Here is a 27,292-nt window from a genome sequence, read left to right as displayed (position 1 = left end):
GTTTAGGAGTCTAATGTTGAATTTGTTAAATGAACTTGTTATGATTAAATGTACACATGTCAAACCTGGGACAACTATAGTTAACTATGCTTTGTGGAAAGTAACTATTTTTCTGGGGTAACAAATACTTTCTTGGGAGTAACAGATTACAAAAAAACTGTAACTGTAATCTGTTACTTTACTAGCATAAATATTGTAATCAGATTACAGATATTTTGAAGAAATAGATGATTACTTCTAGGATTCATTTTAAATTCTGAAAGGATGTTTGCCAAATTTGACACCTTTCTGTTTTCTCAATGATATTTAAATCAAGATTGAAAAAAGGCGAAAGTTTAAGTTTGTGTGCAAAACTGTCATCAAGGCTGGCTACTTTGAAGAATCTAAAATCTAAAATATTTGTTGGTTTGTTTAACACTGTTTTGGATAGGCAAGTCAGTTAAGAACAAATTCTCATTGTCAATGACAGCCCAGGAACAGTGGGTCACTAACTGCCTTGTTCAGGAACAACAGATTTTTAACCTTTCGGTTACTAGTCCAACGCTCTAACAACTAGGCTACCTGCCGCCCCTAATGATCATGCTGTTTATTCAGCTTCTTGATATACCACACCTGTCAGGTGGATGGATTATCTTGGCAAAGGAGAGATGCTCACTAACAGGAATGTAAACACATTTGTGCAACAACATTTGAAAGAAATAGGCTTTTTGTTTATTTGGATCATTTCTGGAATCTTTTATTTCAGCTCATGAAACATGGGACCAACACTTTACATGTTCTGTTTATATTTTTACAAAGTGTATTATATATTTATATTTAAGTATATTAAGGAATCAGTGTGTTAGTGTAATCTTGGCCCAGTACATACCTCAACACATTATTTTCACATGTTCATCCTTTAATGTATTTTAGGGGCAACGTTTCATTTAATGTTTATACCCCCAAGTATAACCCAGAAAGACCATCTTCATGTTCTCAACATGCACCGTTTCACGGGTGTTAGGATTGCTGTCCATGGCTGCCCTGTAGTTCACTGGTGCTACCCTGTAGTTCACTGGTTCTACCCTGTAGTTCACTGGTGCTACCCTGTAGTTCACTGGTGCTACCCTGTAGTTCACTGGTGCTACCCTATAGTTCACTGGTGCTACCCTATAGTTCACTGGTGCTACCCTGTAGTTCACTGGTGCTACCCTATAGTTCACTGGTGCTACCCTGTAGTTCACTGGTGCTACCCTATAGTTCACTGGTGCTACCCTATAGTTCACTGGTGCTACCCTATAGTTCACTGGTGCTACCCTGTAGTTCACTGGTGCTACCTTGTAGTTCACTGGTTCTACCCTGTAGTTCACTGGTGCTACCCTGTAGTTCACTGGTGCTACCCTATAGTTCACTGGTGCTACCCTATAGTTCACTGGTTCTACCCTGTAGTTCACTGGTGCTACCCTGTAGTTCACTGGTGCTACCCTGTAGTTCACTGGTGCTACCCTATAGTTCACTGGTTCTACCCTGTAGTTCACTGGTGCTACCCTATAGTTCACTGGTGCTACCCTATAGTTCACTGGTGCTACCCTATAGTTCACTAGTGCTACCCTATAGTTCACTGGTGCTACCCTGTAGTTCATTGGTGCTACCCTGTAGTTCACTGGTGCTACCCTATAGTTCACTGGTGCTACCCTGTAGTTCACTGGTGCTACCCTGTAGTTCACTGGTGCTACCCTGTAGTTCACTGGTGCTACCCTATAGTTCACTGGTTCTACCCTGTAGTTCACTGGTGCTACCCTATAGTTCACTAGTGCTACCCTATAGTTCACTGGTGCTACCCTATAGTTCACTAGTGCTACCCTATAGTTCACTGGTGCTACCCTGTAGTTCACTGGTGCTACCCTATAGTTCACTGGTGCTACCCTATAGTTCACTGGTGCTACCCTATAGTTCACTGGTGCTACCCTATAGTTCACTAGTGCTACCCTATAGTTCACTGGTGCTACCCTGTAGTTCATTGGTGCTACCCTGTAGTTCACTGGTGCTACCCTATAGTTCACTGGTGCTACCCTGTAGTTCACTGGTGCTACCCTGTAGTTCACTGGTGCTACCCTGTAGTTCACTGGTGCTACCCTATAGTTCACTGGTTCTACCCTGTAGTTCACTGGTGCTACCCTATAGTTCACTGGTGCTACCCTATAGTTCACTGGTGCTACCCTATAGTTCACTAGTGCTACCCTATAGTTCACTGGTGCTACCCTGTAGTTCACTGGTGCTACCCTATAGTTCACTGGTGCTACCCTATAGTTCACTGGTGCTACCCTGTAGTTCACTGGTGCTACCCTGTAGTTCACTGGTGCTACCCTGTAGTTCACTGGTGCTACCCTGTAGTTCACTGGTGCTACCCTATAGTTCACTGGTGCTACCCTGTAGTTCACTGGTGCTACCCTGTAGTTCACTGGTGCTACCCTGTAGTTCACTGGTGCTACCCTGTAGTTCACTGGTGCTACCCTATAGTTCACTTGTTCTACCCTGTAGAACCTGATGGCTTAGCATCTGACAGAGGGTGTAGCCTGATCCTCAGCTTCTTTGAAAGCAACAACTGTCAGCCTTCGGTTGTAGCTGCGAGCCTAACACTTCTGGGTCATATTCCCCTGTTGTTGGATATGCCACTGCCGCTCAGCATAGGCTTTTTGGTCTGGAGGCTGAGCCAACAGTCGCTCTAGAGGACCCTTCAGTTTTCTTCCCAGAGCGACCCGGACAGGAGAGAAGCCTGTGCTCTCATGGTAGGCAATTTTGATGGACAAACAGAACGCTCCCAAACACAGATCCCAGTTCTGGTGATTAGCCTTGACGTAAGAGTCTAACATCATCTTTAGGTTCTGGCTAACCCTCTCCATAAAGTTGGTTTGGGGGTGGTAGCTGGTGGTAAGTTTCTGAACTACCCCCCAATGCTTAGTAGTACTGTAGCAGGTGTAGTACTATAGTACTGTAGCAGGTGTAGTACTGTAGTACTGTATTAGGTGTAGGACTGTAGTACTGTAGCAGATGAGGTACTGTAGTACTGTAGCAGGTGTAGTACTGTAGTACTGTAGCAGGTGTAGTACTGTAGTACTGTAGGAGATGTAGTAATGTAGTACTGCGGCAGGTGTAGTACTGTAGTACTGTAGCAGGTGTAGTACTATAGTACTGTAGCAGGTGTAGTACGGTAGTACTGTAGCAGATGTAGTACTATAGTACTGTAGCAGGTGTAGTACTGTAGTACGGTAGTACTGTAGCAGGTGTAGTACTGTAGTACGGTAGTACTGTAGCAGGTGTAGTATTGTAGTACGGTAGTACTGTAGCAAGTGTAGCCCATCATGCAAATGTAATAATAATCAATAATTTTTATATTTTTTTAACCATCTTACATATATAACCTTATTTGTTCATTGAAAATGGTGAATGACTCACCACAGGTTAATGAGAAGGGTGTGCTTGAAAGGATGCACATAACTCTGCAATGTTGGGTTGTATTGGAGAGAGTCTCAGTCTTAAATCTTTGGCCAAAAAACAGGGAAAATGCAGTGCGGCAAATTCAAATAAAATGATATAAAAATCAAACTTTCATTAAATCACACATGTAAGATACCAAATTAAAGCTACACTCGTTGTGAATCCAGCCAACATTTCAGATTTTAAAAAGGCTTTTCGGCGAAAGCATAAGAATCTATTATCTGATGATAGCACAACAGTAAACAAAGAGGGTAGCATATTTCAACCCTGCAGGCGCTACACAAAACGCAGAAATAAAATATCAATCATGCCTTACCTTTGACGAGCTTCTTTTGTTGGCACTCCAACATCACAATTGGTCCTTTTGTTCAATTCATTCCGTCCATATATATCCAAAATGTCAATTTATTTGGCGTGTTTGATCCAGAAGAAAACAGCTTCCAAATTGCGCAACTTCATTACAAAATATTTCAAAAGTTGCCTGTAAACTTTGCTAAAACATTTCAAACTACTTTTGTAATACAACTTTAGGTATTGTTAAACGTTAAAAATCGATCAAATGGAAGACGGGTCTATCTGTGTTCAATACAGGAAGACAACAAACCAACGCTACTTTTCAAGTCTTGCGCAACTCTCAAGAGTGTTACGCAGTTCCTAGATGGCCGTACTTCTTCATTGCACAAATGAATAACCTCAACCAAATTCCAAAGACTGGTGACATCCAGTGAAATCCAGTGAAAGGTAGGAACTGAAAACAAGTTCCTAAGAAATATAGTTTTCCAATGAGAAATCACTGAACAGACAGAGACCTCAAATAGAAAATTCTGAACAGTTAGTCCTCGGGGTTTTGCCTGCCCCATAAGTTCTGTTATACTCACAGACATGATTCAAACAGTTTTAGAAACTTCAGAGTGTGTTCTATCCAAATCTACTAATAATATGCATATCTTATATTCTTGGCATGAGTAGCAGGAAGTTGAAATTGGTTACGCAATTCATCCAAAAGTGAAAATGCTGCCCCCTATACCATAAATAATTTCCCACACACAGTGGCCTGTACTTAGTTTTCATGCTACTGAGGGCCGAGAATCCACTCTCACAAAGGTACGTCGTTGCAAAGGGCATCAGGGTCTTAACAGAGTGATTTGCCAAGGCAGGATACTCTGAGCGCAGCCCAATCCAATCATCTGGCAGTGGCTTCTGATTAAATTCAAATTTCACAGAACCGCTTGTTGCAATTTCAATGAGGCCCTCTTGTTTTTTTATTTATATATTTTTTTCACCTTTATTTAACCAGGTAGGCCAGTTGAGAACAAGTTCTCATTTACAACTGAGACCTGGCCAAGATAAAGCAAAGCAGTGCGACAAAAACAACACAGAGTTACACAAGGAATAAACAAACAGTCAATAACACAATAGAAACATTTATGTAAAGTGTGTGCAAATGTAGAAGAGTAGGGAGGTAAGGCAATAAATAGGCCATGGAGGCGAAATAATTACAATTTAGCATTAACACTGGAGTGATAGATGATGATGTGCAAGTAGAGATATTGGGGTGTAAAAGAGCAAGAGGATAAATAGCAATATGAGGATGAGGTAGTAGGGTGGGCTATTTACAGATAAGCTGTGTACTGGTACAGTGATTGTTAAGCTTCTCTGACAGCTTATTCTTAAAGTTAGTGAGGGAGATATAAGACTCCAGCTTCAGTGGTTTTTGCAATTAGTTCCAGTCATTGGCAGCAGAGAACTGGAAGGAGAGGCGACCAAAGTAAGTGTTGGCTTTGGGGATGACCAGTGAAATATACCTGCTGGAGCACGTGCTACGGGTGGGTGTTGCTATGGTGACCAGTGAGCTGAGATAAGGCGGGGCTTTACCCAGCAGAGACTTATAGATGACCTGGAGCCACTGGGTCAGGCGACGAATATGTAGTGAGGGCCAACCAATGAGAGCGTACAGGTCGCAGTGGTGGGAAGTATATGGGGCTTTGGTGACAAGAGATTTCAGCAATATATAATAGAATGTCCAATTTGTGATGGTAAATGCCCATTGTAATGTATTGCTAATGGACAGTGTCCAATACACATAATACATTGCCAGTCTTAACATGTTATACTGCAGTTGGACAGTGTCCATTACCAATATATTGCAATTGGACAGTGTCCATTACACATGTGCTCTATTGTCAGTGTGAACATGCTATTCTGCAAGTTGATAGTGTCCATTGCATATCCATAAGGACTTCCCATTACGAAATGGACATCAACACCAATGAGAAATTCGGACTTCCTATGACTTCCTATGATCAAACATAACAAATAGACCTTCTAGGTTGATTCAGGGCTTTACATAGTTATATATATATATAATTTGGTTAGTGTATAGGTATACCATCTCACCTTCCTCTGTCCGTCCTCCCCTGGGCCACTGTCCTCCAGCATCATCTTTAGGTACTCTTCTTTAGACAGCTTCTCCAGGGCCTTGGCCTCTCTCTCCCTATCTGCTGCCTGGTGACACGCTGCCTCCTGGAGGTACAACTGCCTGCAAGAGACACACAGGAGAGAACAGAAAGTCTGGTCAGAGACCAGCCAGGATAACCCTGTCTAAGGGACAGGAATGAGTGGGAGAGGGGATGAGGGAGTGGAGGATGGCCTTTTGACAACCCAGCTTTGGTCAAAGAGAGAAAAGATCAGAGGGGTAGCCAGCTGTTTATACAAAACTGTTGGTCAGTACCAATCAGGGCCTTCAGGGGCAGCAACAGGCAACATCTTAGCATGGCAACGCCACCAGGTGCTTTTCTGAATCATGCTGAAGATATTTGTCAGTGGGAGGAGAGGTGTGGAATTAGGAAAGGGAGAAATGCATGCTGTGAAGGAAGAAGCCAAGTCAGGGGGCAACCGGGAGTAGGGAGGGACAAAAAGGTTTTATGACACAGAGACAAAGAGAAAGGGGGAATAATATTTTATTGTGGTTAGAGTACAATAGAGTGGTACATAAACACAGAAACATGCAGGCAGCAGGAGCAGACAGAGAGGTCAGACCACAGAGAGGTCAGACCACAGAGAGGTCAGACCACAGGGTTGGAGTCAGACCATAGGTTTGGAGTCAGACCACAGGGTTGGATTCAGACCACAGGGTTGGAGTCAGACAACAGGGTTGGAGTCAGACCACAGGGTTGGAGTCAGAACACAGGGTTGGAGTCAGACCACAGGGTTGGAGTCAGACCACAGGGTTGGAGCCAGACCACAAAGTTGGAGTCAGACCACAGGGTTGGAGCCAGACCACAGGGTTGGAGAAAGACCACAGAGAGTTCAGACCACAGGGTTAGAGTCAGACCACAGGGTTGGAGTCAGACCACAGGGTTGGATTCAGACCACAGGGTTGGAGTCAGACCACAGGGTTGGACTCAGACCACATAGTTGGAGTCAGACCACAGGGTTGGAGTCAGAACACAGGGTTGGAGTCAGATCACAGGGTTGGAGTCAGACCACAGAGAGGTCAGATCACAGGGTTGGAGTCAAACCACAGAGAGGTCAGACCACAGGGTTGGAGTCAGACCACAGAGAGGTCAGAAAACAGGGTTGGAGTCAGACCACAGGGTTGGAGTCAGACCACAGAGAGGTCAGACCACAGGGTTGGAGTCAGACCACAGGGTTGGAGTCAGACCACAGAGAGGTCAGACCACAGGGTTGGAGTCAGAACACAGGGTTGAAGTCAGACTACAGGGTTGGAGTCCAGAGAACAGGGTTGGAGTCAGACAACAGGGTTGGAGTCAGACAACAGGGTTGGAGTCATACGACAGGGTTGGAGTCAGACCACAGGGTTGGAGTCAGACCACAGGATTGGAGTCAGACCATAGGGTTGAAGTCAGACCACAGAGTTGGAGTCAGACCACAGGGTTAGAGTCAGACCACAGGGTTGGAGTCAGACAACAGGGTTGGAGTCAGACCACAGAGTTGGAGTCAGACCACAGAGAGGTCAGACCACAGGGTTGGAGTCAGACCACAGGGTTGGAGTCAGACCACAGAGAGGTCAGACCACAGGGTTGGAGTCAGAACACAGGGTTGAAGTCAGAACACAGGGTTGGATTCAGAGAACAGTGTTGGAGTCAGACCACAGGATTGGAGTCAGACCACAGGGTTGAAGTCAGACCACAGAGTTGGAGTCTGACCACAGGGTTGGAGTCAGACCACAGGGTTGGAGTCAGACCACAGGGTTGGAGTCAGACCACAGGGAGGTCAGACCACAGGGTTGGAGTGAGACCACAGGGTTGGAGAAAGACCACAGAGAGTTCAGACCACAGGGTTGGAGTCAGACCACAGGGTTGGAGTCAGACCACAGGGTTGGATTCAGACCACCGGGTTGGAGTTAGCCCACAGGGTTGGAGTCAGACCTTAGAGAGGTCAGACCACATGGTTGGAGTCAGACCACAGGGTTGGAGTCAGACCACAGGGTTGGATTCAGACCACAGGGTTGGAGAAAGACCACAGGGTTGGAGAAAGACCACAGGGTTGGAGTCAGATCACAGGGTTGGAGTCAGATCACAGGGTTGGAGTCAGACCACAGAGAGGTCAGACCACAGGGTTGGAGCCAGACCACAGAGAGGTCAGACCTAAGGGTTGGAGTCAGACCACAGGGTTGGAGTCAGACCACAGAGAGGTCAGACCACAGGGTTGGAGTCAGACCACAGGGTTGGAGTCAGACCACAGAGAGGTCAGACCACAGGGTTATAGTCAGAACACAGGGTTGGAGTCAGACCACAGGGTTGGAGTCAGAGAAAAGGGTTAGAGTCAGACCACAGAGTTGGAGTCAGACAACAGGGTTGGAGTCAGACCACAGGGTTGGAGTCAGACAACAGGGTTGGAGTCAGACCACAGGATTGGAGGCAGACCACAGGGTTGTAGTCAGACCACAGAGAGGTCAGACCACAGGGTTGGAGTCAGACCACAGGGTTGGAGTCAGACCACAGAGAGGTCAGACCACAGGGTTGGAGTCAGACCACAGAGAGGTCAGACAACATGGTTGGAGTCAGACCACAGGGTTGGAGTCAGACCACAGAGTTGGAGTCAGACCACAGAGTTGGAGTCAGACCACAGGGTTGGAGTCAGACCACAGGTTTGGAGTCAGAACACAGGGTTGGTGTTAGACCACAGGGTTGGAGTCAGACCACTGGGTGGGAGTCAGACCACAGGGTTGGAGCCATACCACAGGGTTTGAGAAATACCACAGAGAGTTCAGGCCACAGGGTTGGAGTCAGACCACAGAGAGGTCAGACCACAGGGTTGGAGTCAGACCACAGGGTTGGAGTCAGACCACAGAGAGGTCAGACCACAGGGTTGGAGTCAGAACACAGGGTTGAAGTCAGAACACAGGGTTGGATTCAGAGAACAGTGTTGGAGTCAGACCACAGGATTGGAGTCAGACCACAGGGTTGAAGTCAGACCACAGAGTTGGAGTCTGACCACAGGGTTGGAGTCAGACCACAGGGTTGGAGTCAGACCACAGGGTTGGAGTCAGACCACAGGGAGGTCAGACCACAGGGTTGGAGTCAGACCACAGGGTTGGAGAAAGACCACAGAGAGTTCAGACCACAGGGTTGGAGTCAGACCACAGGGTTGGAGTCAGACCACAGGGTTGGATTCAGACCACCGGGTTGGAGTTAGCCCACAGGGTTGGAGTCAGACCTTAGAGAGGTCAGACCACATGGTTGGAGTCAGACCACAGGGTTGGAGTCAGACCACAGGGTTGGATTCAGACCACAGGGTTGGAGAAAGACCACAGGGTTGGAGAAAGACCACAGGGTTGGAGTCAGATCACAGGGTTGGAGTCAGATCACAGGGTTGGAGTCAGACCACAGAGAGGTCAGACCACAGGGTTGGAGCCAGACCACAGAGAGGTCAGACCTAAGGGTTGGAGTCAGACCACAGGGTTGGAGTCAGACCACAGAGAGGTCAGACCACAGGGTTGGAGTCAGACCACAGGGTTGGAGTCAGACCACAGAGAGGTCAGACCACAGGGTTATAGTCAGAACACAGGGTTGGAGTCAGACCACAGGGTTGGAGTCAGACCACAGGGTTGGAGTCAGAGAAAAGGGTTAGAGTCAGACCACAGAGTTGGAGTCAGACAACAGGGTTGGAGTCAGACCACAGGGTTGGAGTCAGACAACAGGGTTGGAGTCAGACCACAGGATTGGAGGCAGACCACAGGGTTGTAGTCAGACCACAGAGAGGTCAGACCACAGGGTTGGAGTCAGACCACAGGGTTGGAGTCAGACCACAGAGAGGTCAGACCACAGGGTTGGAGTCAGACCACAGAGAGGTCAGACAACATGGTTGGAGTCAGACCACAGGGTTGGAGTCAGACCACAGAGTTGGAGTCAGACCACAGAGTTGGAGTCAGACCACAGGGTTGGAGTCAGACCACAGGTTTGGAGTCAGAACACAGGGTTGGTGTTAGACCACAGGGTTGGAGTCAGACCACTGGGTGGGAGTCAGACCACAGGGTTGGAGCCATACCACAGGGTTTGAGAAATACCACAGAGAGTTCAGGCCACAGGGTTGGAGTCAGACCACAGGGTTGGAGTCAGACCACAGGGTTGGATTCAGACCGCAGGGTTGGAGAAAGACCACAGGGTTGGAGTCAGACTACATAGTTGGAGTCAGACCACAGGGTTGGAGTCAGACCACAGAGTTGGAGTCAGACAACAGGGTTGGAGTCAGACCACAGAGTTGGAGTCAGACAACAGGGTGGGAGTCAGACCACAGGGTTGGAGCCAGACCACAGAGAGGTCAGACGACAGGGTTGGAGTCAGACCACAGGATTGGAGTCAGACCACAGGGTTGGAGTCAGACCACAGGATTAGAGTCAGACCACAGGATTAGAGTCAGACCACATGGTTGGAGTCAGACCACAGTGTTGGAGTCAGACCACAGGGTTGGAGTCAGACCACAGGGTTGGAGTCAGACAACAGGGTTGGAGTCAGACCACAGGGAGGTCAGACCACAGGATTGGAGTCAGACCACAGGGTTGGATTCAGAACACAGGGTTGGAGTCATACCACAGGGTTAGAGTCAGACCACAGAGTTGGAGTCAGACCACAGGGTTGGAGTCAGACCACAGGGTTGGAGTCAGACCACATAGTTGGAGTCAGACCACAGGGTTGGAGTCACACCACAGAGTTGGAATAAGACCACAGGGTTGGAGTCAGACCACAGGGTTGGAGTCAGACCACAGGGTTGGAGTCAGACCACAGAGAGGTCAGACCACAGGGTTGGAGTCCGACCACAGGGTTGGAGTCAGACCACAGGGTTGGATTCAGTCCACCGGGTTGGAGTCAGACCACCGGGTTGGAGTCTGAACACAGGGTTGGAGTCTGAACACAGGGTTGGAGTCAGACCACAGAGAGGTCAGACCACAGGGTTGGAGTCAGACCACAGTGTTGGAGTCAGACCACAGGGTTGGAGTCAGACCACAGAGAGGTCAGACCACAGGGTTGGAGTCAGACCACAGGGATGGAGTCAGACCACAGGGTTTGATTCAGACAACAAGGTTGGAGTTAGACCACAGGGTTGGAGTCAGACCTTAGGGTTGGAGTCAGACCACAGAGTTGGAGTCAGACCACAGGGTTGGAGTCAGACCACAGTGTTTGAGTCAGACCACAGGGTTTGAGTCAGACCACAGTGTTTGAGTCAGACCACAGGGTTTGAGTCAGACCACAGGGTTGGAGTCAGACCACAGGGTTTGAGTCAGACCACAGGGTTGGAGTCAGACCACAGAGTTGGAGTCAGACCACAGGGTTGGAGTCAGACCACAGGGTTGGAGTCAGACCACAGAGTTGGAGTCAGGCCACAGGGTTGGAGTCAGGCCACAGGGTTGGAGTCAGACCACAGGGTTGGGAGGCAGGTGATAGAGGAGGAGGAGAAAAGTTAGGAGGTGAAAGAGGACAGTGATAGCCCTGGCTGGTGTGTCCCTGATGGGTTGTCGGCATGTTATGCCGGTGTTGAGGGGGGAACGGCATGAGGTAGAGGGGGAGTGAGGGGGAAGATTGAGCGGGAAGTTAGAGGGGGAATGAGGGGGAGTGAGGGGGAAGGTAGAGTGAGGGGGAAGAGAGAGTGGGAGTGAGGAGGAAGGTAGAGGGGGAGTGATGGGGAAGGTAGAGTGAGGGGGAAGAGAGAGTGGGAGTGAGGGGGGAGGTAGAGGGGGAGTCAGGGGGAAGGTAGAGGATTAGTGATGGGGAAGGTAGAGTGAGGGGGAAGAGAGAGTGGGACTGATGGGGAAGGTAGAGGGTGAGTGAGGGGGAAGGGAGAAGGGTAATGAGGGGGAAGGTAGAGGGGGAGTTAGGGGGAAGGTAGAGGACTAGTGAGGGGAAAGGTAGAGTGAGGGGGAAGAGAAAGTGGGAAGGTAGAGGGGTAGTGAGGGGGAAGGTAGAGGGGGGGTGAGGGGAAAGGGAGAGTGAGGGGGAATGGAGAGTGAGGGGGAAGGTAGAGGGGGAGTGAGGGGGAAGGTTTATGGGTAGTGAGGGGGAAGGTTTATGGGTAGTGAGGGGGAAGGGAGAGGGAGGGGGAGGGGAGAGTCAGGGTGAAGGTTTATGGAGAGTGAGGGGGAAGGTAGAGGGGGAGTGAGGGGAAGGTTTATGGAGAGTGAGGGGGAAGGTAGAGGTGTAGTGAGGGGGAAAGTAAAGGGGGAGTGAGGAGGAAGGTAGACGGGGAGTGAGGGGGAAGGTAGAGGGGTAGTGAGGGTTAAGGTAGAGGTGTATTGAGGGGGCAGGGAGAGTGAGGGGGAAGGTTTAAGGAGAGCGAGGGGGAAAGTAGAGGGGGAGTGAGGGGGAAGGTTTAAGGAGAGCGAGGGGGAAAGTAGAGGGGGAGTGAGGGGGAAGGTTTATGGGTAGTGAGGGGGAAGGTAGATGGGGAGTGAGGGGGAAGGTAGATGGGGAGTGAGGAGGAAGGTATAGGGGGAGTGAGGGGGAAGGTAGAGGGGGAGTGAGGGGGAAAGTAGAGGGGGAGTGAGGGGGAAGGTATAGGGGGAGTGAGGGGGAAGGTAGAGGGGGAGTAAGGGGGAAGGTATAGGGGGAGTGAGGGGGAAGGTATAGGGGGAGTGAGGGGGAAGGTAGAGGGGGAGTGAGGGGGAAAGTAGAGGGGGAGTGAGGGGGAAGGTATAGGGGGAGTGAGGGGGAAGGTAGAGGGGGAGTAAGGGGGAAGGTAGAGGGGGAGTGAGTGGGAAGGTAGAGGGGTAGTGAGGTTGAAAGTAGAGGGGGAGTGAGGGGGAAGGTATAGGGGGAGTGAGGGGGAAGGTAGATGGGGAGTGAGGGGGAAGGTATAGGGGGAGTGAGGGGGAAGGTAGAGGGGGAAGGTAGAGGGGGAAGGTAGAGGGGGAAAGTAGAGGGGGAGTGAGGGGGAGTGAGGGGGAAAGTAGAGGGGGAGTGAGGGGGAGTGAGGGGGAAAGTGGAGGGGGAGTGAGGGGGAAGGTTTAGGGAGAGTGAGGGGGAAGGTAGATGGGGAGTGAGGGGGAAGGTAGATGGGGAGTGAGGGGGAAGGTAGAGGGGGAGTGAGGGGGAAGGGGGAGTAAGGGGGAACATTTAGGAAGAGTGACACGTTATGCAGGAATGTCACAACCACTGACGCATGGCAGGACTCTCAACTCCCTGCATCACGGCCCACATGGGAACCAGAGCACTGGGCACTTTGGTCTGGGGCAGTGAGAGGGCCACAGGAAAAGGGTGGAGGGGAGGGAGTGGGGGGCCCAGAGGGAGTGGGGGGCCCAGAGGGAGTGGGGGGCCCGGAGGGAGTAGTGGGCCCGGAGGATCGGTGGAAGGTGGATGGACTTAAATCTGACATGGAGATTGGAGTGGGCTGAAGGAGAGAGGAGAGGATCGGTGGAAAGAGGATGGGTTTAAACCTGACATGGAGAGAGGAGGAAAGAGGATGAGTTAAAACCTGACATGGAGAGAGGAGGAAAGAGGATGAGTTAAAACCTGACATGGAGAGAGGAGGAAAGAGGATGAGTTAAAACCTGACATGGAGAGAGGAGGAAAGAGGATGGGTTTAAACCTGACATGGAGAGAGGAGGAAAGAGGATGAGTTAAAACCTGACATGGAGAGAGGAGGAAAGAGGATGGGTTTAAACCTGACATGGAGAGAGGAGGAAAGAGGATGAGTTAAAACCTGACATGGAGAGAGGAGGAAAGAGGATGAGTTAAAACCTGACATGGAGAGAGGAGGAAAGAGGATGAGTTTAAACCTGACATGGAGAGAGGAGGAAGTGGATGAGTTTAAACCTGACATGGAGAGAGGAGGAAAGAGTATGGGTTTAAACCTGACATGGAGAGAGGAGGAAAGAGGATGAGTTAAAACCTGACATGGAGAGAGGAGGAAAGAGGATGAGTTAAAACCTGACATGGAGAGAGGAGGAAGTGGATGAGTTAAAACCTGACATGGAGAGAGGAGGAAAGAGGATGAGTTAAAACCTGACATGGAGAGAGGAGGAAAGAGGATGAGTTAAAACCTGACATGGAGAGAGGAGGAAAGAGGATGAGTTAAAACCTGACATGGAGAGAGGAGGAAGTGGATGAGTTTAAACCTGACATGGAGAGAGGAGGAAAGAGTATGGGTTTAAACCTGACATGGAGAGAGGAGGAAAGAGGATGAGTTAAAACCTGACATGGAGAGAGGAGGAAAGAGGATGGGTTTAAACCTGACATGGAGAGAGGAGGAAGTGGATGAGTTTAAACCTGACATGGAGAGAGGAGGAAAGAGTATGGGTTTAAACCTGACATGGAGAGAGGAGGAAAGAGGATGGGTTTAAACCTGACATGGAGAGAGGAGTTGAAGGAGACTGGGAGTGAGCAAGGCATTAAACCTGTGATGAGGGTAGATAGACTGGAAGACAGGAGTGGGGCGTTGGCAGTCACATACTGGGGAGACGGTGTACAGGGGGTAGCTTGTACCTGGAGCGCTCAGACAGCGTTTTAAGGAGGAAAGCTAACAAGCCCTCTGCTCCTCTGGAACAAAGCAGCATTAATAAAAGGAACAGCAGAAAGCAGAACAGAAGCACGTGTTGGTGTACGGTTGTAACATAGTTAGCTGAATACAGTACTACAGAAACACAACACTTAGAGAGGAAAAAGGAACACGTCGTTGTGTTAGAGTTAGACATGTGGACAACATGAGGCCATATATGGTGGTTACAGACGAACAATATTAAACCATGTGCATCTCAAATAAGACCCTATTTCCTTCTTAGTGCACTACAGAACTAGACCAGAGCCCATAGGGCATTAGGGATGCACACTATGTAAACAAACAGTTGGAGAAAGTAACTGCGTTCGAGGCTGTTTCCATATGAAGAGGACTGCAGAGCCGTGCTATCAACCACACAGCTCCAACTGGTGTATTTCACAGAGAAAATTACATTACAGGAGCTGGGGAATGGGGACATGGAGGAGGGGGGACCTCAGCCTCGTGCGCCCGGTCACACACACATATCAATGACCCTCTGTCTATTCTCATCTCTACCTTGAAACGACAGCGATGTACAGTAACTATTCATTTACCTTCCCTTTTTCAGGAGCCTATAATGTGGCAGGAATCATAGATGTGCTTTTGGAGTCAGACCCTGCTGGCTACTGTAGACCCTGCTGGCTACATCAGACCCTGCTGGCTACTGTAGACCCTGCTGGCTACTGTAGACCCTGCTGGCTACTGTAGACCCTGCTGGCTACTGCAGACCCTGCTGGCTACATCAGACCCTGCTGGCTACTGTAGACCCTGCTGGCTACTGTAGACCCTGCTGGCTACATCAGACCCTGCTGGCTACTGTAGACCATGCTGGCTACATCAGACCCTGCTGGCTACTGTAGACCCTGCTGGCTACTGTAGACCATGCTGGCTACTGCAGACCCTGCTGGCTACATCAGACCCTGCTGGCTACTGCAGACCCTGCTGGCTACTGCAGACCCTGCTGGCTACGTCAGACCCTGCTGGCTACTTCAGACCCTGCTGGCTACTGTAGACCCTGCTGGCTACATCAGACCCTGCTGGCTACTGCAGACCCTGCTGGCTACTGCAGACCCTGCTGGCTACGTCAGACCCTGCTGGCTACTTCAGACCCTGCTGGCTACTGTAGACCATGCTGGCTACTGTAGACCCTGCTGGCTACATCAGACCCTGCTGGCTACTGCAGACCCTGCTGGCTACTGCAGACCCTGCTGGCTACATCAGACCCTGCTGGCTACTTCAGACCCTGCTGGCTACTGCAGACCCTGCTGGCTACGTCAGACCCTGCTGGCTACTGCAGACCCTGCTGGCTACAGTAGACCCTGCTGGCTACTGCAGACCCTGCTGGCTACTGTAGACCCTGCTGGCTACTTCAGACCCTGCTGGCTACAGTAGACCCTGCTGGCTACTGTAGACCCTGCTGGCTACATCAGACCCTGCTGGCTACTGTAGACCCTGCTGGCTACTGTAGACCCTGCTGGCTACTGTAGACCCTGCTGGCTACTGCAGACCCTGCTGGCTACATCAGACCCTGCTGGCTACTGTAGACCCTGCTGGCTACTGTAGACCCCGCTGGCTACATCAGACCCTGCTGGCTACTGTAGACCATGCTGGCTACATCAGACCCTGCTGGCTACTGTAGACCCTGCTGGCTACTGTAGACCATGCTGGCTACTGCAGACCCTGCTGGCTACATCAGACCCTGCTGGCTACTGCAGACCCTGCTGGCTACTGCAGACCCTGCTGGCTACTGCAGACCCTGCTGGCTACGTCAGACCCTGCTGGCTACTTCAGACCCTGCTGGCTACTGTAGACCCTGCTGGCTACATCAGACCCTGCTGGCTACTGCAGACCCTGCTGGCTACTGCAGACCCTGCTGGCTACGTCAGACCCTGCTGGCTACTTCAGACCCTGCTGGCTACTGTAGACCATGCTGGCTACTGTAGACCCTGCTGGCTACATCAGACCCTGCTGGCTACTGCAGACCCTGCTGGCTACTGCAGACCCTGCTGGCTACATCAGACCCTGCTGGCTACTTCAGACCCTGCTGGCTACTGCAGACCCTGCTGGCTACGTCAGACCCTGCTGGCTACTGCAGACCCTGCTGGCTACAGTAGACCCTGCTGGCTACTGCAGACCCTGCTGGCTACTGTAGACCCTGCTGGCTACTTCAGACCCTGCTGGCTACTGCAGACCCTGCTGGCTACGTCAGACCCTGCTGGCTACATCAGACCCTGCTGGCTACTGCAGACCCTGCTGGCTACATCAGACCCTGCTGGCTACTGTAGACCCTGCTGGCTACTGCAGACCCTGCTGGCTACATCAGACCCTGCTGGCTACTGCACACCCTGCTGGCTACGTCAGACCCTGCTGGCTACTGCAGACCCTGCTGGCTACATCAGACCCTGCTGGCTACTGCAGACCCTGCTGGCTACTTCAGACCCTGCTGGCTACTGCAGACCCTGCTGGCTACTGCAGACCCTGCTGGCTACTGCAGACCCTGCTGGCTACTGTAGACCCTGCTGGCTACTGCAGACCCTGCTGGCTACTTCAGACCCTGCTGGCTACTGCAGACCCTGCTGGCTACGTCAGACCCTGCTGGCTACTGCAGACCCTGCTGGCTACGTCAGACCCTGCTGGCTACTGCAGACCCTGCTGGCTACAGTAGACCCTGCTGGCTACTGCAGACCCTGCTGGCTACTGTAGACCCTGCTGGCTACTTCAGACCCTGCTGGCTACTGCACACCCTGCTGGCTACGTCAGACCCTGCTGACTACTGCAGACCCTGCTGGCTACATCAGACCCTGCTGGCTACTGTAGACCCTGCTGGCTACTGTAGACCCTGCTGGCTACATCAGACCCTGCTGGCTACTGTAGACCATGCTGGCTACATCAGACCCTGCTGGCTACTGTAGACCCTGCTGGCTACTGTAGACCATGCTGGCTACTGCAGACCCTGCTGGCTACATCAGACCCTGCTGGCTACTGCAGACCCTGCTGGCTACTGCAGACCCTGCTGGCTACTGCAGACCCTGCTGGCTACGTCAGACCCTGCTGGCTACTTCAGACCCTGCTGGCTACTGTAGACCCTGCTGGCTACATCAGACCCTGCTGGCTACTGCAGACCCTGCTGGCTACTGCAGACCCTGCTGGCTACGTCAGACCCTGCTGGCTACTTCAGACCCTGCTGGCTACTGTAGACCATGCTGGCTACTGTAGACCCTGCTGGCTACATCAGACCCTGCTGGCTACTGCAGACCCTGCTGGCTACTGCAGACCCTGCTGGCTACATCAGACCCTGCTGGCTACTTCAGACCCTGCTGGCTACTGCAGACCCTGCTGGCTACGTCAGACCCTGCTGGCTACTGCAGACCCTGCTGGCTACAGTAGACCCTGCTGGCTACTGCAGACCCTGCTGGCTACTGTAGACCCTGCTGGCTACTTCAGACCCTGCTGGCTACTGCAGACCCTGCTGGCTACGTCAGACCCTGCTGGCTACATCAGACCCTGCTGGCTACTGCAGACCCTGCTGGCTACATCAGACCCTGCTGGCTACTGTAGACCCTGCTGGCTACTGCAGACCCTGCTGGCTACATCAGACCCTGCTGGCTACTGCACACCCTGCTGGCTACGTCAGACCCTGCTGGCTACTGCAGACCCTGCTGGCTACATCAGACCCTGCTGGCTACTGCAGACCCTGCTGGCTACTTCAGACCCTGCTGGCTACTGCAGACCCTGCTGGCTACTGCAGACCCTGCTGGCTACTGCAGACCCTGCTGGCTACTGTAGACCCTGCTGGCTACTGCAGACCCTGCTGGCTACTTCAGACCCTGCTGGCTACTGCAGACCCTGCTGGCTACGTCAGACCCTGCTGGCTACTGCAGACCCTGCTGGCTACGTCAGACCCTGCTGGCTACTGCAGACCCTGCTGGCTACAGTAGACCCTGCTGGCTACTGCAGACCCTGCTGGCTACTGTAGACCCTGCTGGCTACTTCAGACCCTGCTGGCTACTGCAGACCCTGCTGGCTACGTCAGACCCTGCTGGCTACTGCAGACCCTGCTGGCTACGTCAGACCCTGCTGGCTACTGCAGACCCTGCTGGCTACGTCAGACCCTGCTGGCTACTGCAGACCCTGCTGGCTACTTCAGACCCTGCTGGCTACTGCAGACCCTGCTGGCTACGTCAGACCCTGCTGGCTACTGCAGACCCTGCTGGCTACATCAGACCCTGCTGGCTACTGCAGACCCTGCTGGCTACTGCAGACCCTGCTGGCTACTGTAGACCCTGCTGGCTACTGTAGACCCTGCTGGCTACGTCAGACCCTGCTGGCTACTGCAGACCCTGCTGGCTACATCAGACCCTGCTGGCTACATCAGACCCTGCTGGCTACTGCAGACCCTGCTGGCTACTGCAGACCCTGCTGGCTACGTCAGACCCTGCTGGCTACTGCAGACCCTGCTGGCTACATCAGACCCTGCTGGCTACATCAGACCCTGCTGGCTACTGCAGACCCTGCTGGCTACTGCAGACCCTGCTGGCTACTGTAGACCCTGCTGGCTACTTCAGACCCTGCTGGCTACGTCAGACCCTGCTGGCTACTGCAGACCCTGCTGGCTACATCAGACCCTGCTGGCTACATCAGACCCTGCTGGCTACTGCAGACCCTGCTGGCTACTGTAGACCCTGCTGGCTACTGTAGACCCTGCTGGCTACTGCAGACCCTGCTGGCTACTGCAGACCCTGCTGGCTACGTCAGACCCTGCTGGCTACTGCAGACCCTGCTGGCTACAGTAGAACCTGCTGGCTACTTCAGACCCTGCTGGCTACTGCAGACCCTGCTGGCTACTGCAGACCTTGCTGGCTACTTCAGACCCTGCTGGCTACTTCAGACCCTGCTGGCTACTGCAGACCCTGCTGGCTACTGCAGACCCTGCTGGCTACTTCAGACCCTGCTGGCTACTTCAGACCCTGCTGGCTACTTCAGACCCTGCTGGCTACTTCAGATGCTGCTGACTGCAGGGAACACTTCTCACAGTCTGGATCAATAACCAGTACTGACATGTGTCCAGAGTGGTCTGTCTGGTCTGTCTGGTCTGTCAGGTCTGGTCTGTCTGGTCTGTCAGGTCTGTCAGGTCTGTCAGGTCTGTCTGGTCTGTCAGGTCTGTCAGGTCTGTCTGGTCTGTCTGTCTGTTTGGTCTGTCAGGTCTGTCTGGTCTGTCAGGTCTGTCAGGTCTGTCTGGTCTGTCAGGTCTGTCAGGTCTGTCAGGTCTGTCTGGTCTGGTCTGTCTGTCTGGTCTGTCTGGTCTGTTTGGTCTGTTTGGTCTGTCTGTCTGGTCTGTCTGGTCTGTTTTGTCTGTCAGGTCTGTCTGGTCCGTCTGGTCTGTCAGGTCTGTCAGGTCTGTCAGGTCTGTCTGGTCTGTCAGGTCAGTCTGGTCTGTCTGGTCTGGTCTGTCTATCTGGTCTGTCTGGTCTGTTTGGTCTGTCTGGTCTGTCTGTCTGGTCTGGTCTGTCTGGTCTGTCTGGTCTGCCTTGTCTGTCAGGTCTGTCTGGTCTGTCTGGTCTGTCTGTTCTATATATAGGGCTCTGGTCTAAAGTAGTGCACTATATAGGGCTCTGGTCTAAAGTAGTGTACTATATAGGGCGCTGGTCTAAAGTAGTGTACTATATAGGGCTCTGGTCTAAAGTAGTGCACTATATAGGGCTCTGGTCTAAAGTAGTGTACTATATAGGGCTCTGGTCTAAAGTAGTGCACTATATAGGGCTCTGGTCTAAAGTAGTGCACTATATAGGGCTCTGGTCTAAAGTAGTGCACTATATAGGGCTCTGGTCTAAAGTAGTGCACTATATAGGGCTCTGGTCTAAAGTAGTGTACTATATAGGGCGCTGGTCTAAAGTAGTGTACTATATAGGGCGCTGGTCTAAAGTAGTGCACTATATAGGGCTCTGGTCTAAAGTAGTGCACTATATAGGACTCTGGTCTAAACTAGTATACTATATAGGGCTCTGGTCTAAAGTAGTGCACTATATAGGGCTCTGGTCTAAAGTAGTGTACTATATAGGGAATAGGGTGCCATAGGGCTCTGGTCTAAAGTAGTGCACTATATAGGGCTCTGGTCTAAAGTAGTGTACTATATAGGGCTCTGGTCTAAAGTAGTGCACCATATAGGGCTCTGGTCTAAAGTAGTGCACTATATAGGGCTCTGTTCTGAAGTAGTGCACTATATAGGGCTCTGGTCTACAGTAGTGCACTATATAGGGCTCTGGTCTAAAGTAGTGCACTATATAGGGCTCTGGTCTAAAGTAGTGCACTATATAGGGCTCTGTTCTGAAGTAGTGCACTATATAGGAGTCTGGTCTAAAGTAGTGTACTATATAGGGCTCTGGTCTAAAGTAGTGTACTATATAGGGAATAGGGTGCCATAGGGCTCTGGTCTAAAGTAGTGCACTATGAAGGGAATAGGGTGCCATATATGATGATAAAATGGTTAAATAAGGGCTGGTTGTGTAAATCTGCTCAACTGAGAGAATGAATTAGTTCAAGTTGATGTCTGAGGAAGGTTATTGTTAGGTAAAGTTGACTATACCTCTCGTGATAACGATACTGATCTGTAATGATTGCCCTAGCAGCAATACAATGCACTACACTACACTGCTCAAAAAAATTAAGGGAACACTAAAATAACACATCCTAGATCTGAATGAATGAAATATTGTTGTTCAATACGTTTTTCTTTACATAGTTGAATGTGCTGACAACAAAATCACACAAAAATTATCAATGGAAATCAAATTCATCAACCCATGGAGGTCTGGATTTGGAGTCACACTCAAGATTAAAGTGGAAAACCACACTACAGGCTGATCCAACTTTGATGTAATGTCCTTAAAACAAGTCAAAATGAGGCTCAGTGGTGTGTGTGGCCTCCACGTGCCTGTATGACCTCCCTACAACGCCTGGGCATGGCGGATGGTCTCCTGAGGGATCTCCTCCCAGACCTGGACTAAAGCATCCACCAACACCTGGACAGTCTGTGGTGGATGGAGCGAAACATGATGTCCCAGATGTGCTCAATTGGATTCAGGTCTGGGGAACGGGCGGGCCAGTCCATAGCATCAATGTCTTCCTCTTGCAGGAACTGCTGACACACTCCAGCCACATGAGGTCTAGCATTGTCTTGCATTAGGAGGAACCCAGGGCCAACCGCATCAGCATATGGTCTCACAAGGGGTCTGAGGATCTCATCTCGGTACCTAATGGCAGTGTAAAGTGTTCCCTTTATTTTTTGAGCAGTGTATTATACTAGACCCATACTTATACAGTACACACACACACACACACACACACACACACACACACACACACACATCTGTGACCCGTTTCAGGAAACTAGACATATGTCGCTAGTCACGACTTCACAGGAGAGCTTTTTGAACTTTTTATTTTTGTGTATGTAGTGGCTTCCTGTCCTCTTTACCATAGCCACTGCCCAAGCCTGAAGCAGGGTTGTTTGGTACCATACAGTCCACACACAAGGTTTCCAAACGGAGGGAGGGTATGTAGTGGCTTCCTGTCCTCTTTACCATAGCCACTGCCCAAGCCTGAAGCAGGGTTGTTTGGTACCATACAGTCCACACAAGGTTTCCAAACGGAGGGAGGGTATGTAGTGGCTTCCTGTCCTCTTTACCATAGCCACTGCCCAAGCCTGAAGCAGGGTTGTTTGGTACCATACAGTCCACACTCAAGGTTTCCAAACGGAGGGAGGGTATGTAGTAGCTTCCTGTCCTCTTTACCATAGCCACTGCCCAAGCCTGAAGCAGGGTTGTTTGGTACCATACAGTCCACACTCAAGGTTTCCAAACGGAGGGAGGGTATGTAGTGGCTTCCTGTCCTCTTTACCATAGCCACTGCCCAAGCCTGAAGCAGGGTTGTTTGGTACGGATTCTGTCCACACAAGGTTTCCAAACGGAGGGAGGGTGTGTAGTGGCTTCCTGTCCTCTTTACCATAGCCACTGCCCAAGCCTGAAGCAGGGTTGTTTGGTACCATACAGTCCACACTCAAGGTTTCCAAACGGAGGGAGGGTGTGTAGTGGCTTCCTGTCCTCTTTACCATAGCCACTGCCCAAGCCTGAAGCAGGGCTGTTTGGTACGCATACAGTCCACACAAGGTTTCCAAACGGAGGGAGGGTATGTAGTGGCTTCCTGTCCTCTTTACCATAGCCACTGCCCAAGCCTGAAGCAGGGTTGTTTGGTACCATACAGTCCACACAAGGTTTCCAAACGGAGGGAGGGTATGTAGTGGCTTCCTGTCCTCTTTACCATAGCCACTGCCCAAGCCTGAAGCAGGGTTGTTTGGTACCATACAGTCCACACACAAGGTTTCCAAACGGAGGGAGGGTATGTAGTGGCTTCCTGTCCTCTTTACCATAGCCATTGCCCAAGCCTGAAGCAGGGCTGTTTGGTACGCATACAGTCCACACTCAAGGTTTCCAAACGGAGGGAGGGTGTGTAGTGGCTTCCTGTCCTCTTTACCATAGCCACTGCCCAAGCCTGAAGCAGGGTTGTTTGGTACGCATACAGTCCACACACAAGGTTTCCAAACGGAGGGAGGGTATGTAGTGGCTTCCTGTCCTCTTTACCATAGCCACTGCCCAAGCCTGAAGCAGGGTTGTTTGGTACCATACAGTCCACACACAAGGTTTCCAAACGGAGGGAGGGTATGTAGTGGCTTCCTGTCCTCTATACCATAGCCACTGCCCAAGCCTGAAGCAGGGTTGTTTGGTACCATACAGTCCACACAAGGTTTCCAAACGGAGGGAGGGTATGTAGTGACTTCCTGTCCTCTTTACCATAGCCACTGCCCAAGCCTGAAGCAGGGTTGTTTGGTACCATACAGTCCACACAAGGTTTCCAAACGGAGGGAGGGTATGTAGTGACTTCCTGTCCTCTTTACCATAGCCACTGCCCAAGCCTGAAGCAGGGTTGTTTGGTACGCATACAGTCCACACTCAAGGTTTCCAAACGGCCAAACATTCAATGACATCCAGGGATTTTTTGGCAGTAATGCCTTCTCGAACATTTCAACTTTCATGTACAGCACAGGTGTGCTGGATAACATAATTAACAGCCTAACCAGTTCTGCTATGGTGAGTAATGTTCAGTGAGCTGTTCTCTCTCTCACTTAGATGTCTGGAAGTAGCTGGCAAGTTAGTACAGAGTGGTTGGATCAACCCTTAAAGAGATGGGAGGGTCTAAGGCTTAAGAACAACGCTGAATGGGTGGGGCTAAAGGCTTTAGAGGGTGTGAACAATGCTGAATGGGTGGGGCTAAAGGCTTTAGAGGGCGTGAACAATGCTGAATGGGTGGGGCTAAAGGCTTTAGCGGGTGTGAACAATGCTGAATGGGTGGGGCTAAAGGCTTTAGAGGGCGTGAACAATGCTGAATGGGTGGGGCTAAAGGCTTTAGAGGGCGTGAACAATGCTGATTGGGTGGGGCTAAAGGCTTTAGAGGGCGTGAACAATGCTGATTGGGTGGGGCTAAAGGCTTTAGAGGGCGTGAACAATGCTGATTGTGTGGGGCTAAATGCTTTAGAGGGCGTGAACAATGCTGATTGGGTGAGGCTAAATGCTTTAGAGCGCGTGAACAATGCTGATTGGGTGGGGCTAAAGGCTTTAGAGGGCGTGAACAATGCTGATTGGGTGAGGCTAAATGCTTTAGAGGGCGTGAACAATGCTGAATGGGTGGGGCTAAATGCTTTAGAGGGCGTGAACAATGCTGAATGGGTGGGGCTAAATGCTTTAGAGGGCGTGAACAATGCTGATTGGGTGAGGCTAAATGCTTTAGAGGGCATGAACAATGCTGATTGGGTGGGGCTAAAGGCTTTAGAGGGCATGAACAATGCTGATTGGGTGAGGCTAAATGCTTTAGAGGGCGTGAACAATGCTGAATGGGTGGGGCTAAATGCTTTAGAGGGCGTGAACAATGCTGAATGGGTGGGGCTAAATGCTTTAGAGGGCGTGAACAATGCTGATTGGGTGAGGCTAAATGCTTTAGAGGGCATGAACAATGCTGATTGGGTGGGGCTAAAGGCTTTAGAGGGCGTGAACAATGCTGATTGGGTGAGGCTAAATGCTTTAGAGGGCGTGAACAATGCTGATTGGGTGGGGCTAAAGGCTTTAGAGGGCGTGAACAATGCTGAATGGGTGGGGCTAAAGGCTTTAGAGGGCGTGAAGAATGCTGAATGGGTGGAGACAAAGAAGGGCTCTCCAAAAGAAGAACAAAAACATTGAAAGACGGTTTTCTCAAAAGGGAGTTTACAAATCGATCAACTTTCAAAGCAGAATTACTGACCCATTGTTTCCTCAAATGCAGCTATACCATTTTGTTGACTCTCTACTTTTATCCAATGTAAAAAACAGAAATTCAAGAAGACCGAATCGAGGTGGTGAGTCACATATACAAACACACACACACACACACGCACGCACGCACGCACGCACGCACACACACACACACACACACACACACACACACACACACACACACATACACTACCAGTCAAAACTATGAAATAACACATATGGAACCATGTAGTAACCAAAAAAGTGTTAAACAAATCAAATTTATATTTATATTTGAGATTCTGCAAATGGGTCTTCCACATGGACAATGACCCCAAGTTGTGGCAAAATGGCTTAAGGACAACAAAGTCAAGGTATTGGAGTGGCCATCACAAAGCCCTCACCTCAATCCTATAGAACATTTGTGGGCAGAACTGAAACAGTGTGTGCGAGTTACAAACCTGACTCAGTTACACCAGCTCTGTCAGGAGGAATGGGCCAAAATTCACCCAACTTATTGTGGGAAGCTTTTGGAAGGCTAGCCGAAACATTTGACTCAAACAATTTATTGGCAATGCTACCAAATACTAATTGAGTGTATATAAACTTCTGACCCACTGGGAATGTGATGAAAGAAATAGAAGCTGAAATAAATCATTCTCTCTACTATTATTCTGACACATTCTTAAAATAAAGTGGTGATCCTAACTGACCTATGACAGGGAATGTTTACTAGGATTAAATGTCAGGAATTGTGAAAAACTGAGTTTAAATGTATTTGGCAAAGGTGTATGTAAACTTCCGACTTCAACTGTATACAAATCCACACACACACACACACACACACACACACACACACACACACACACACACACACACACACACACACACACACACACACGCGCGCACGCGCACGCACACGCACACCCACTCACCCACACTCTAACAGTTTAGGCTCTTCGTTAGTGGGCGAGTCTTCAGTCTTCATCAGGCGTTTGGAACCAGGAACTGGGCGTGTCTGTCCACTGGCTTCTAGCCCTGCCCCTTGCCCAGGGCCTGCCCCTGAGCTGGTCTGAGGGAACGTGTAGACCCGGGAGGAGTCAGCTGATACACAGTACCGGGCTCCCCGCGCTAGGGGACTGCCACTGTGGTGGGACCCACTGGACCCAGAGAAAAAAGGGTTGAAGGTCAAACGGGTGTAGAAGTGTTGGTGAGAAAAGGGAACCGCTGGCCGGATGGACAGCAACGACAGAACAACAGGACACCCAATGGCCAACCAGTCTGGTCACATGATCACCTTGGAACTTTTTGTATCATAGATAACACATCTAAAGGACAGAATGAGGACACATCTCTGTAGGTTAACAGACAGCTGAATGAGGACACATCTCTGTAGGTTAACAGACAGCTGAATGAGGACACATCTCTGTAGGTTAACAGACAGCTGAATGAGGACACATCTCTACAGGTTAACAGACAGCTGATCGAGGACACATCTCTACAGGTTAACAGATAGCTGAATAAGGACACATCTCTGTAGGTTAACAGACAGCTGAATGAGGACACATCTCTGTAGGTTAACAGACAGCTGAATGAGGACACATCTCTGTAGGTTAACAGACAGCTGAATGAGGACACATCTCTGTAGGTTAACAGACAGCTGAATGAGGACACATCTCTGTAGGTTAACAGACAGCTGAATGAGGACACATCTCTGTAGGTTAACAGAGAGCTGAATGAGGACACATCTATGTAGGTTAACAGACAGCTGAATGAGGACACATCTCTGTAGGTTAACAGACAGCTAAATGAGGACACATCTCTGTAGGTTAACAGACAGCTGAATGAGGACACATCTCTGTAGGTTACAGAGAGCTGAATGAGGACACATCTCTGTAGGTTAACAGACAGCTGAATGAGGACACATCTCTGTAGGTTAACAGACAGCTGAATGAGGACACATCTCTGTAGGTTAACAGACAGCTGAATGAGGACCCATCTCTGTCAGCCCCCTGACCCAGCCCCTGCCCCTGACCCAGCCCCTGACCCTGAACCTGACCCATCCCCTGACTCTGACCTATCCCCTGACCCTGACCCTGACCTATCCCCTGACCCTGACCCATCCCCTGACCCTGACCCATCTCCTGACCCTGTCCCTGACCCAGCCCCTGACCCTGACCCATCCCCTGACCCTGACCCAGCCCCTGACCAAGCCCCTGACCCATCCCCTGACCCTGACCCAGCCCCATCCCCTGACCCTGTCCCATCCCTTGACCCTGACCCTGACCCAGCCCCTGACGCTGACCCAGCCCCTGACCCTGACACTGACCCATCCCCTGACCCTGTCCCATCCCTTGACCCTGACCCTGACCCAGCCCCTGACCCAGCCCCTGACCCTGACCCATCCCCTGACCCTGACCCAGCCCCTAACTCTGACCCTGACCCATCCCCCTGACCCTGACCCAGCCCCTGACCCATCCCCCGAC

The 27,292-nt window shown here is 50.7% G+C and overlaps 1 protein-coding gene across 5 annotated transcripts in view; it reads right to left on the bottom strand.

Annotated features, from left to right (window-relative positions):
* sipa1l2a (signal-induced proliferation-associated 1like 2, genome duplicate a) overlaps positions 1–27,292 on the bottom strand; it is a 303,115-nt gene that overhangs the window by 36,375 nt on the left and 239,448 nt on the right. For 2 of the 5 annotated variants that reach the window (XM_090201691.1, XM_090201692.1), the window contains exons 18-20: positions 25,742–25,966; positions 14,418–14,471; positions 5,875–6,016 (exon numbers count right to left, since the gene is read on the bottom strand). In XM_090201691.1, coding sequence (XP_090057817.1) covers positions 5,875–6,016; positions 14,418–14,471; positions 25,742–25,966 — 421 coding nt within the window. The remainder of the gene's footprint in view (positions 1–5,874; positions 6,017–14,417; positions 14,472–25,741; positions 25,967–27,292) is intronic. The other 3 variants (XM_090201694.1, XM_090201695.1, XM_090201693.1) reach the window with 2 other exon arrangements.

Source organism: Oncorhynchus mykiss, chromosome 16, assembly GCF_057628025.1.
Source record: "Oncorhynchus mykiss isolate SJ-2025 chromosome 16, ASM5762802v1, whole genome shotgun sequence".
Lineage (NCBI taxonomy): Eukaryota > Metazoa > Chordata > Actinopteri > Salmoniformes > Salmonidae > Oncorhynchus > Oncorhynchus mykiss.
This window is presented reverse-complemented; position numbering and strand designations above follow the sequence as displayed.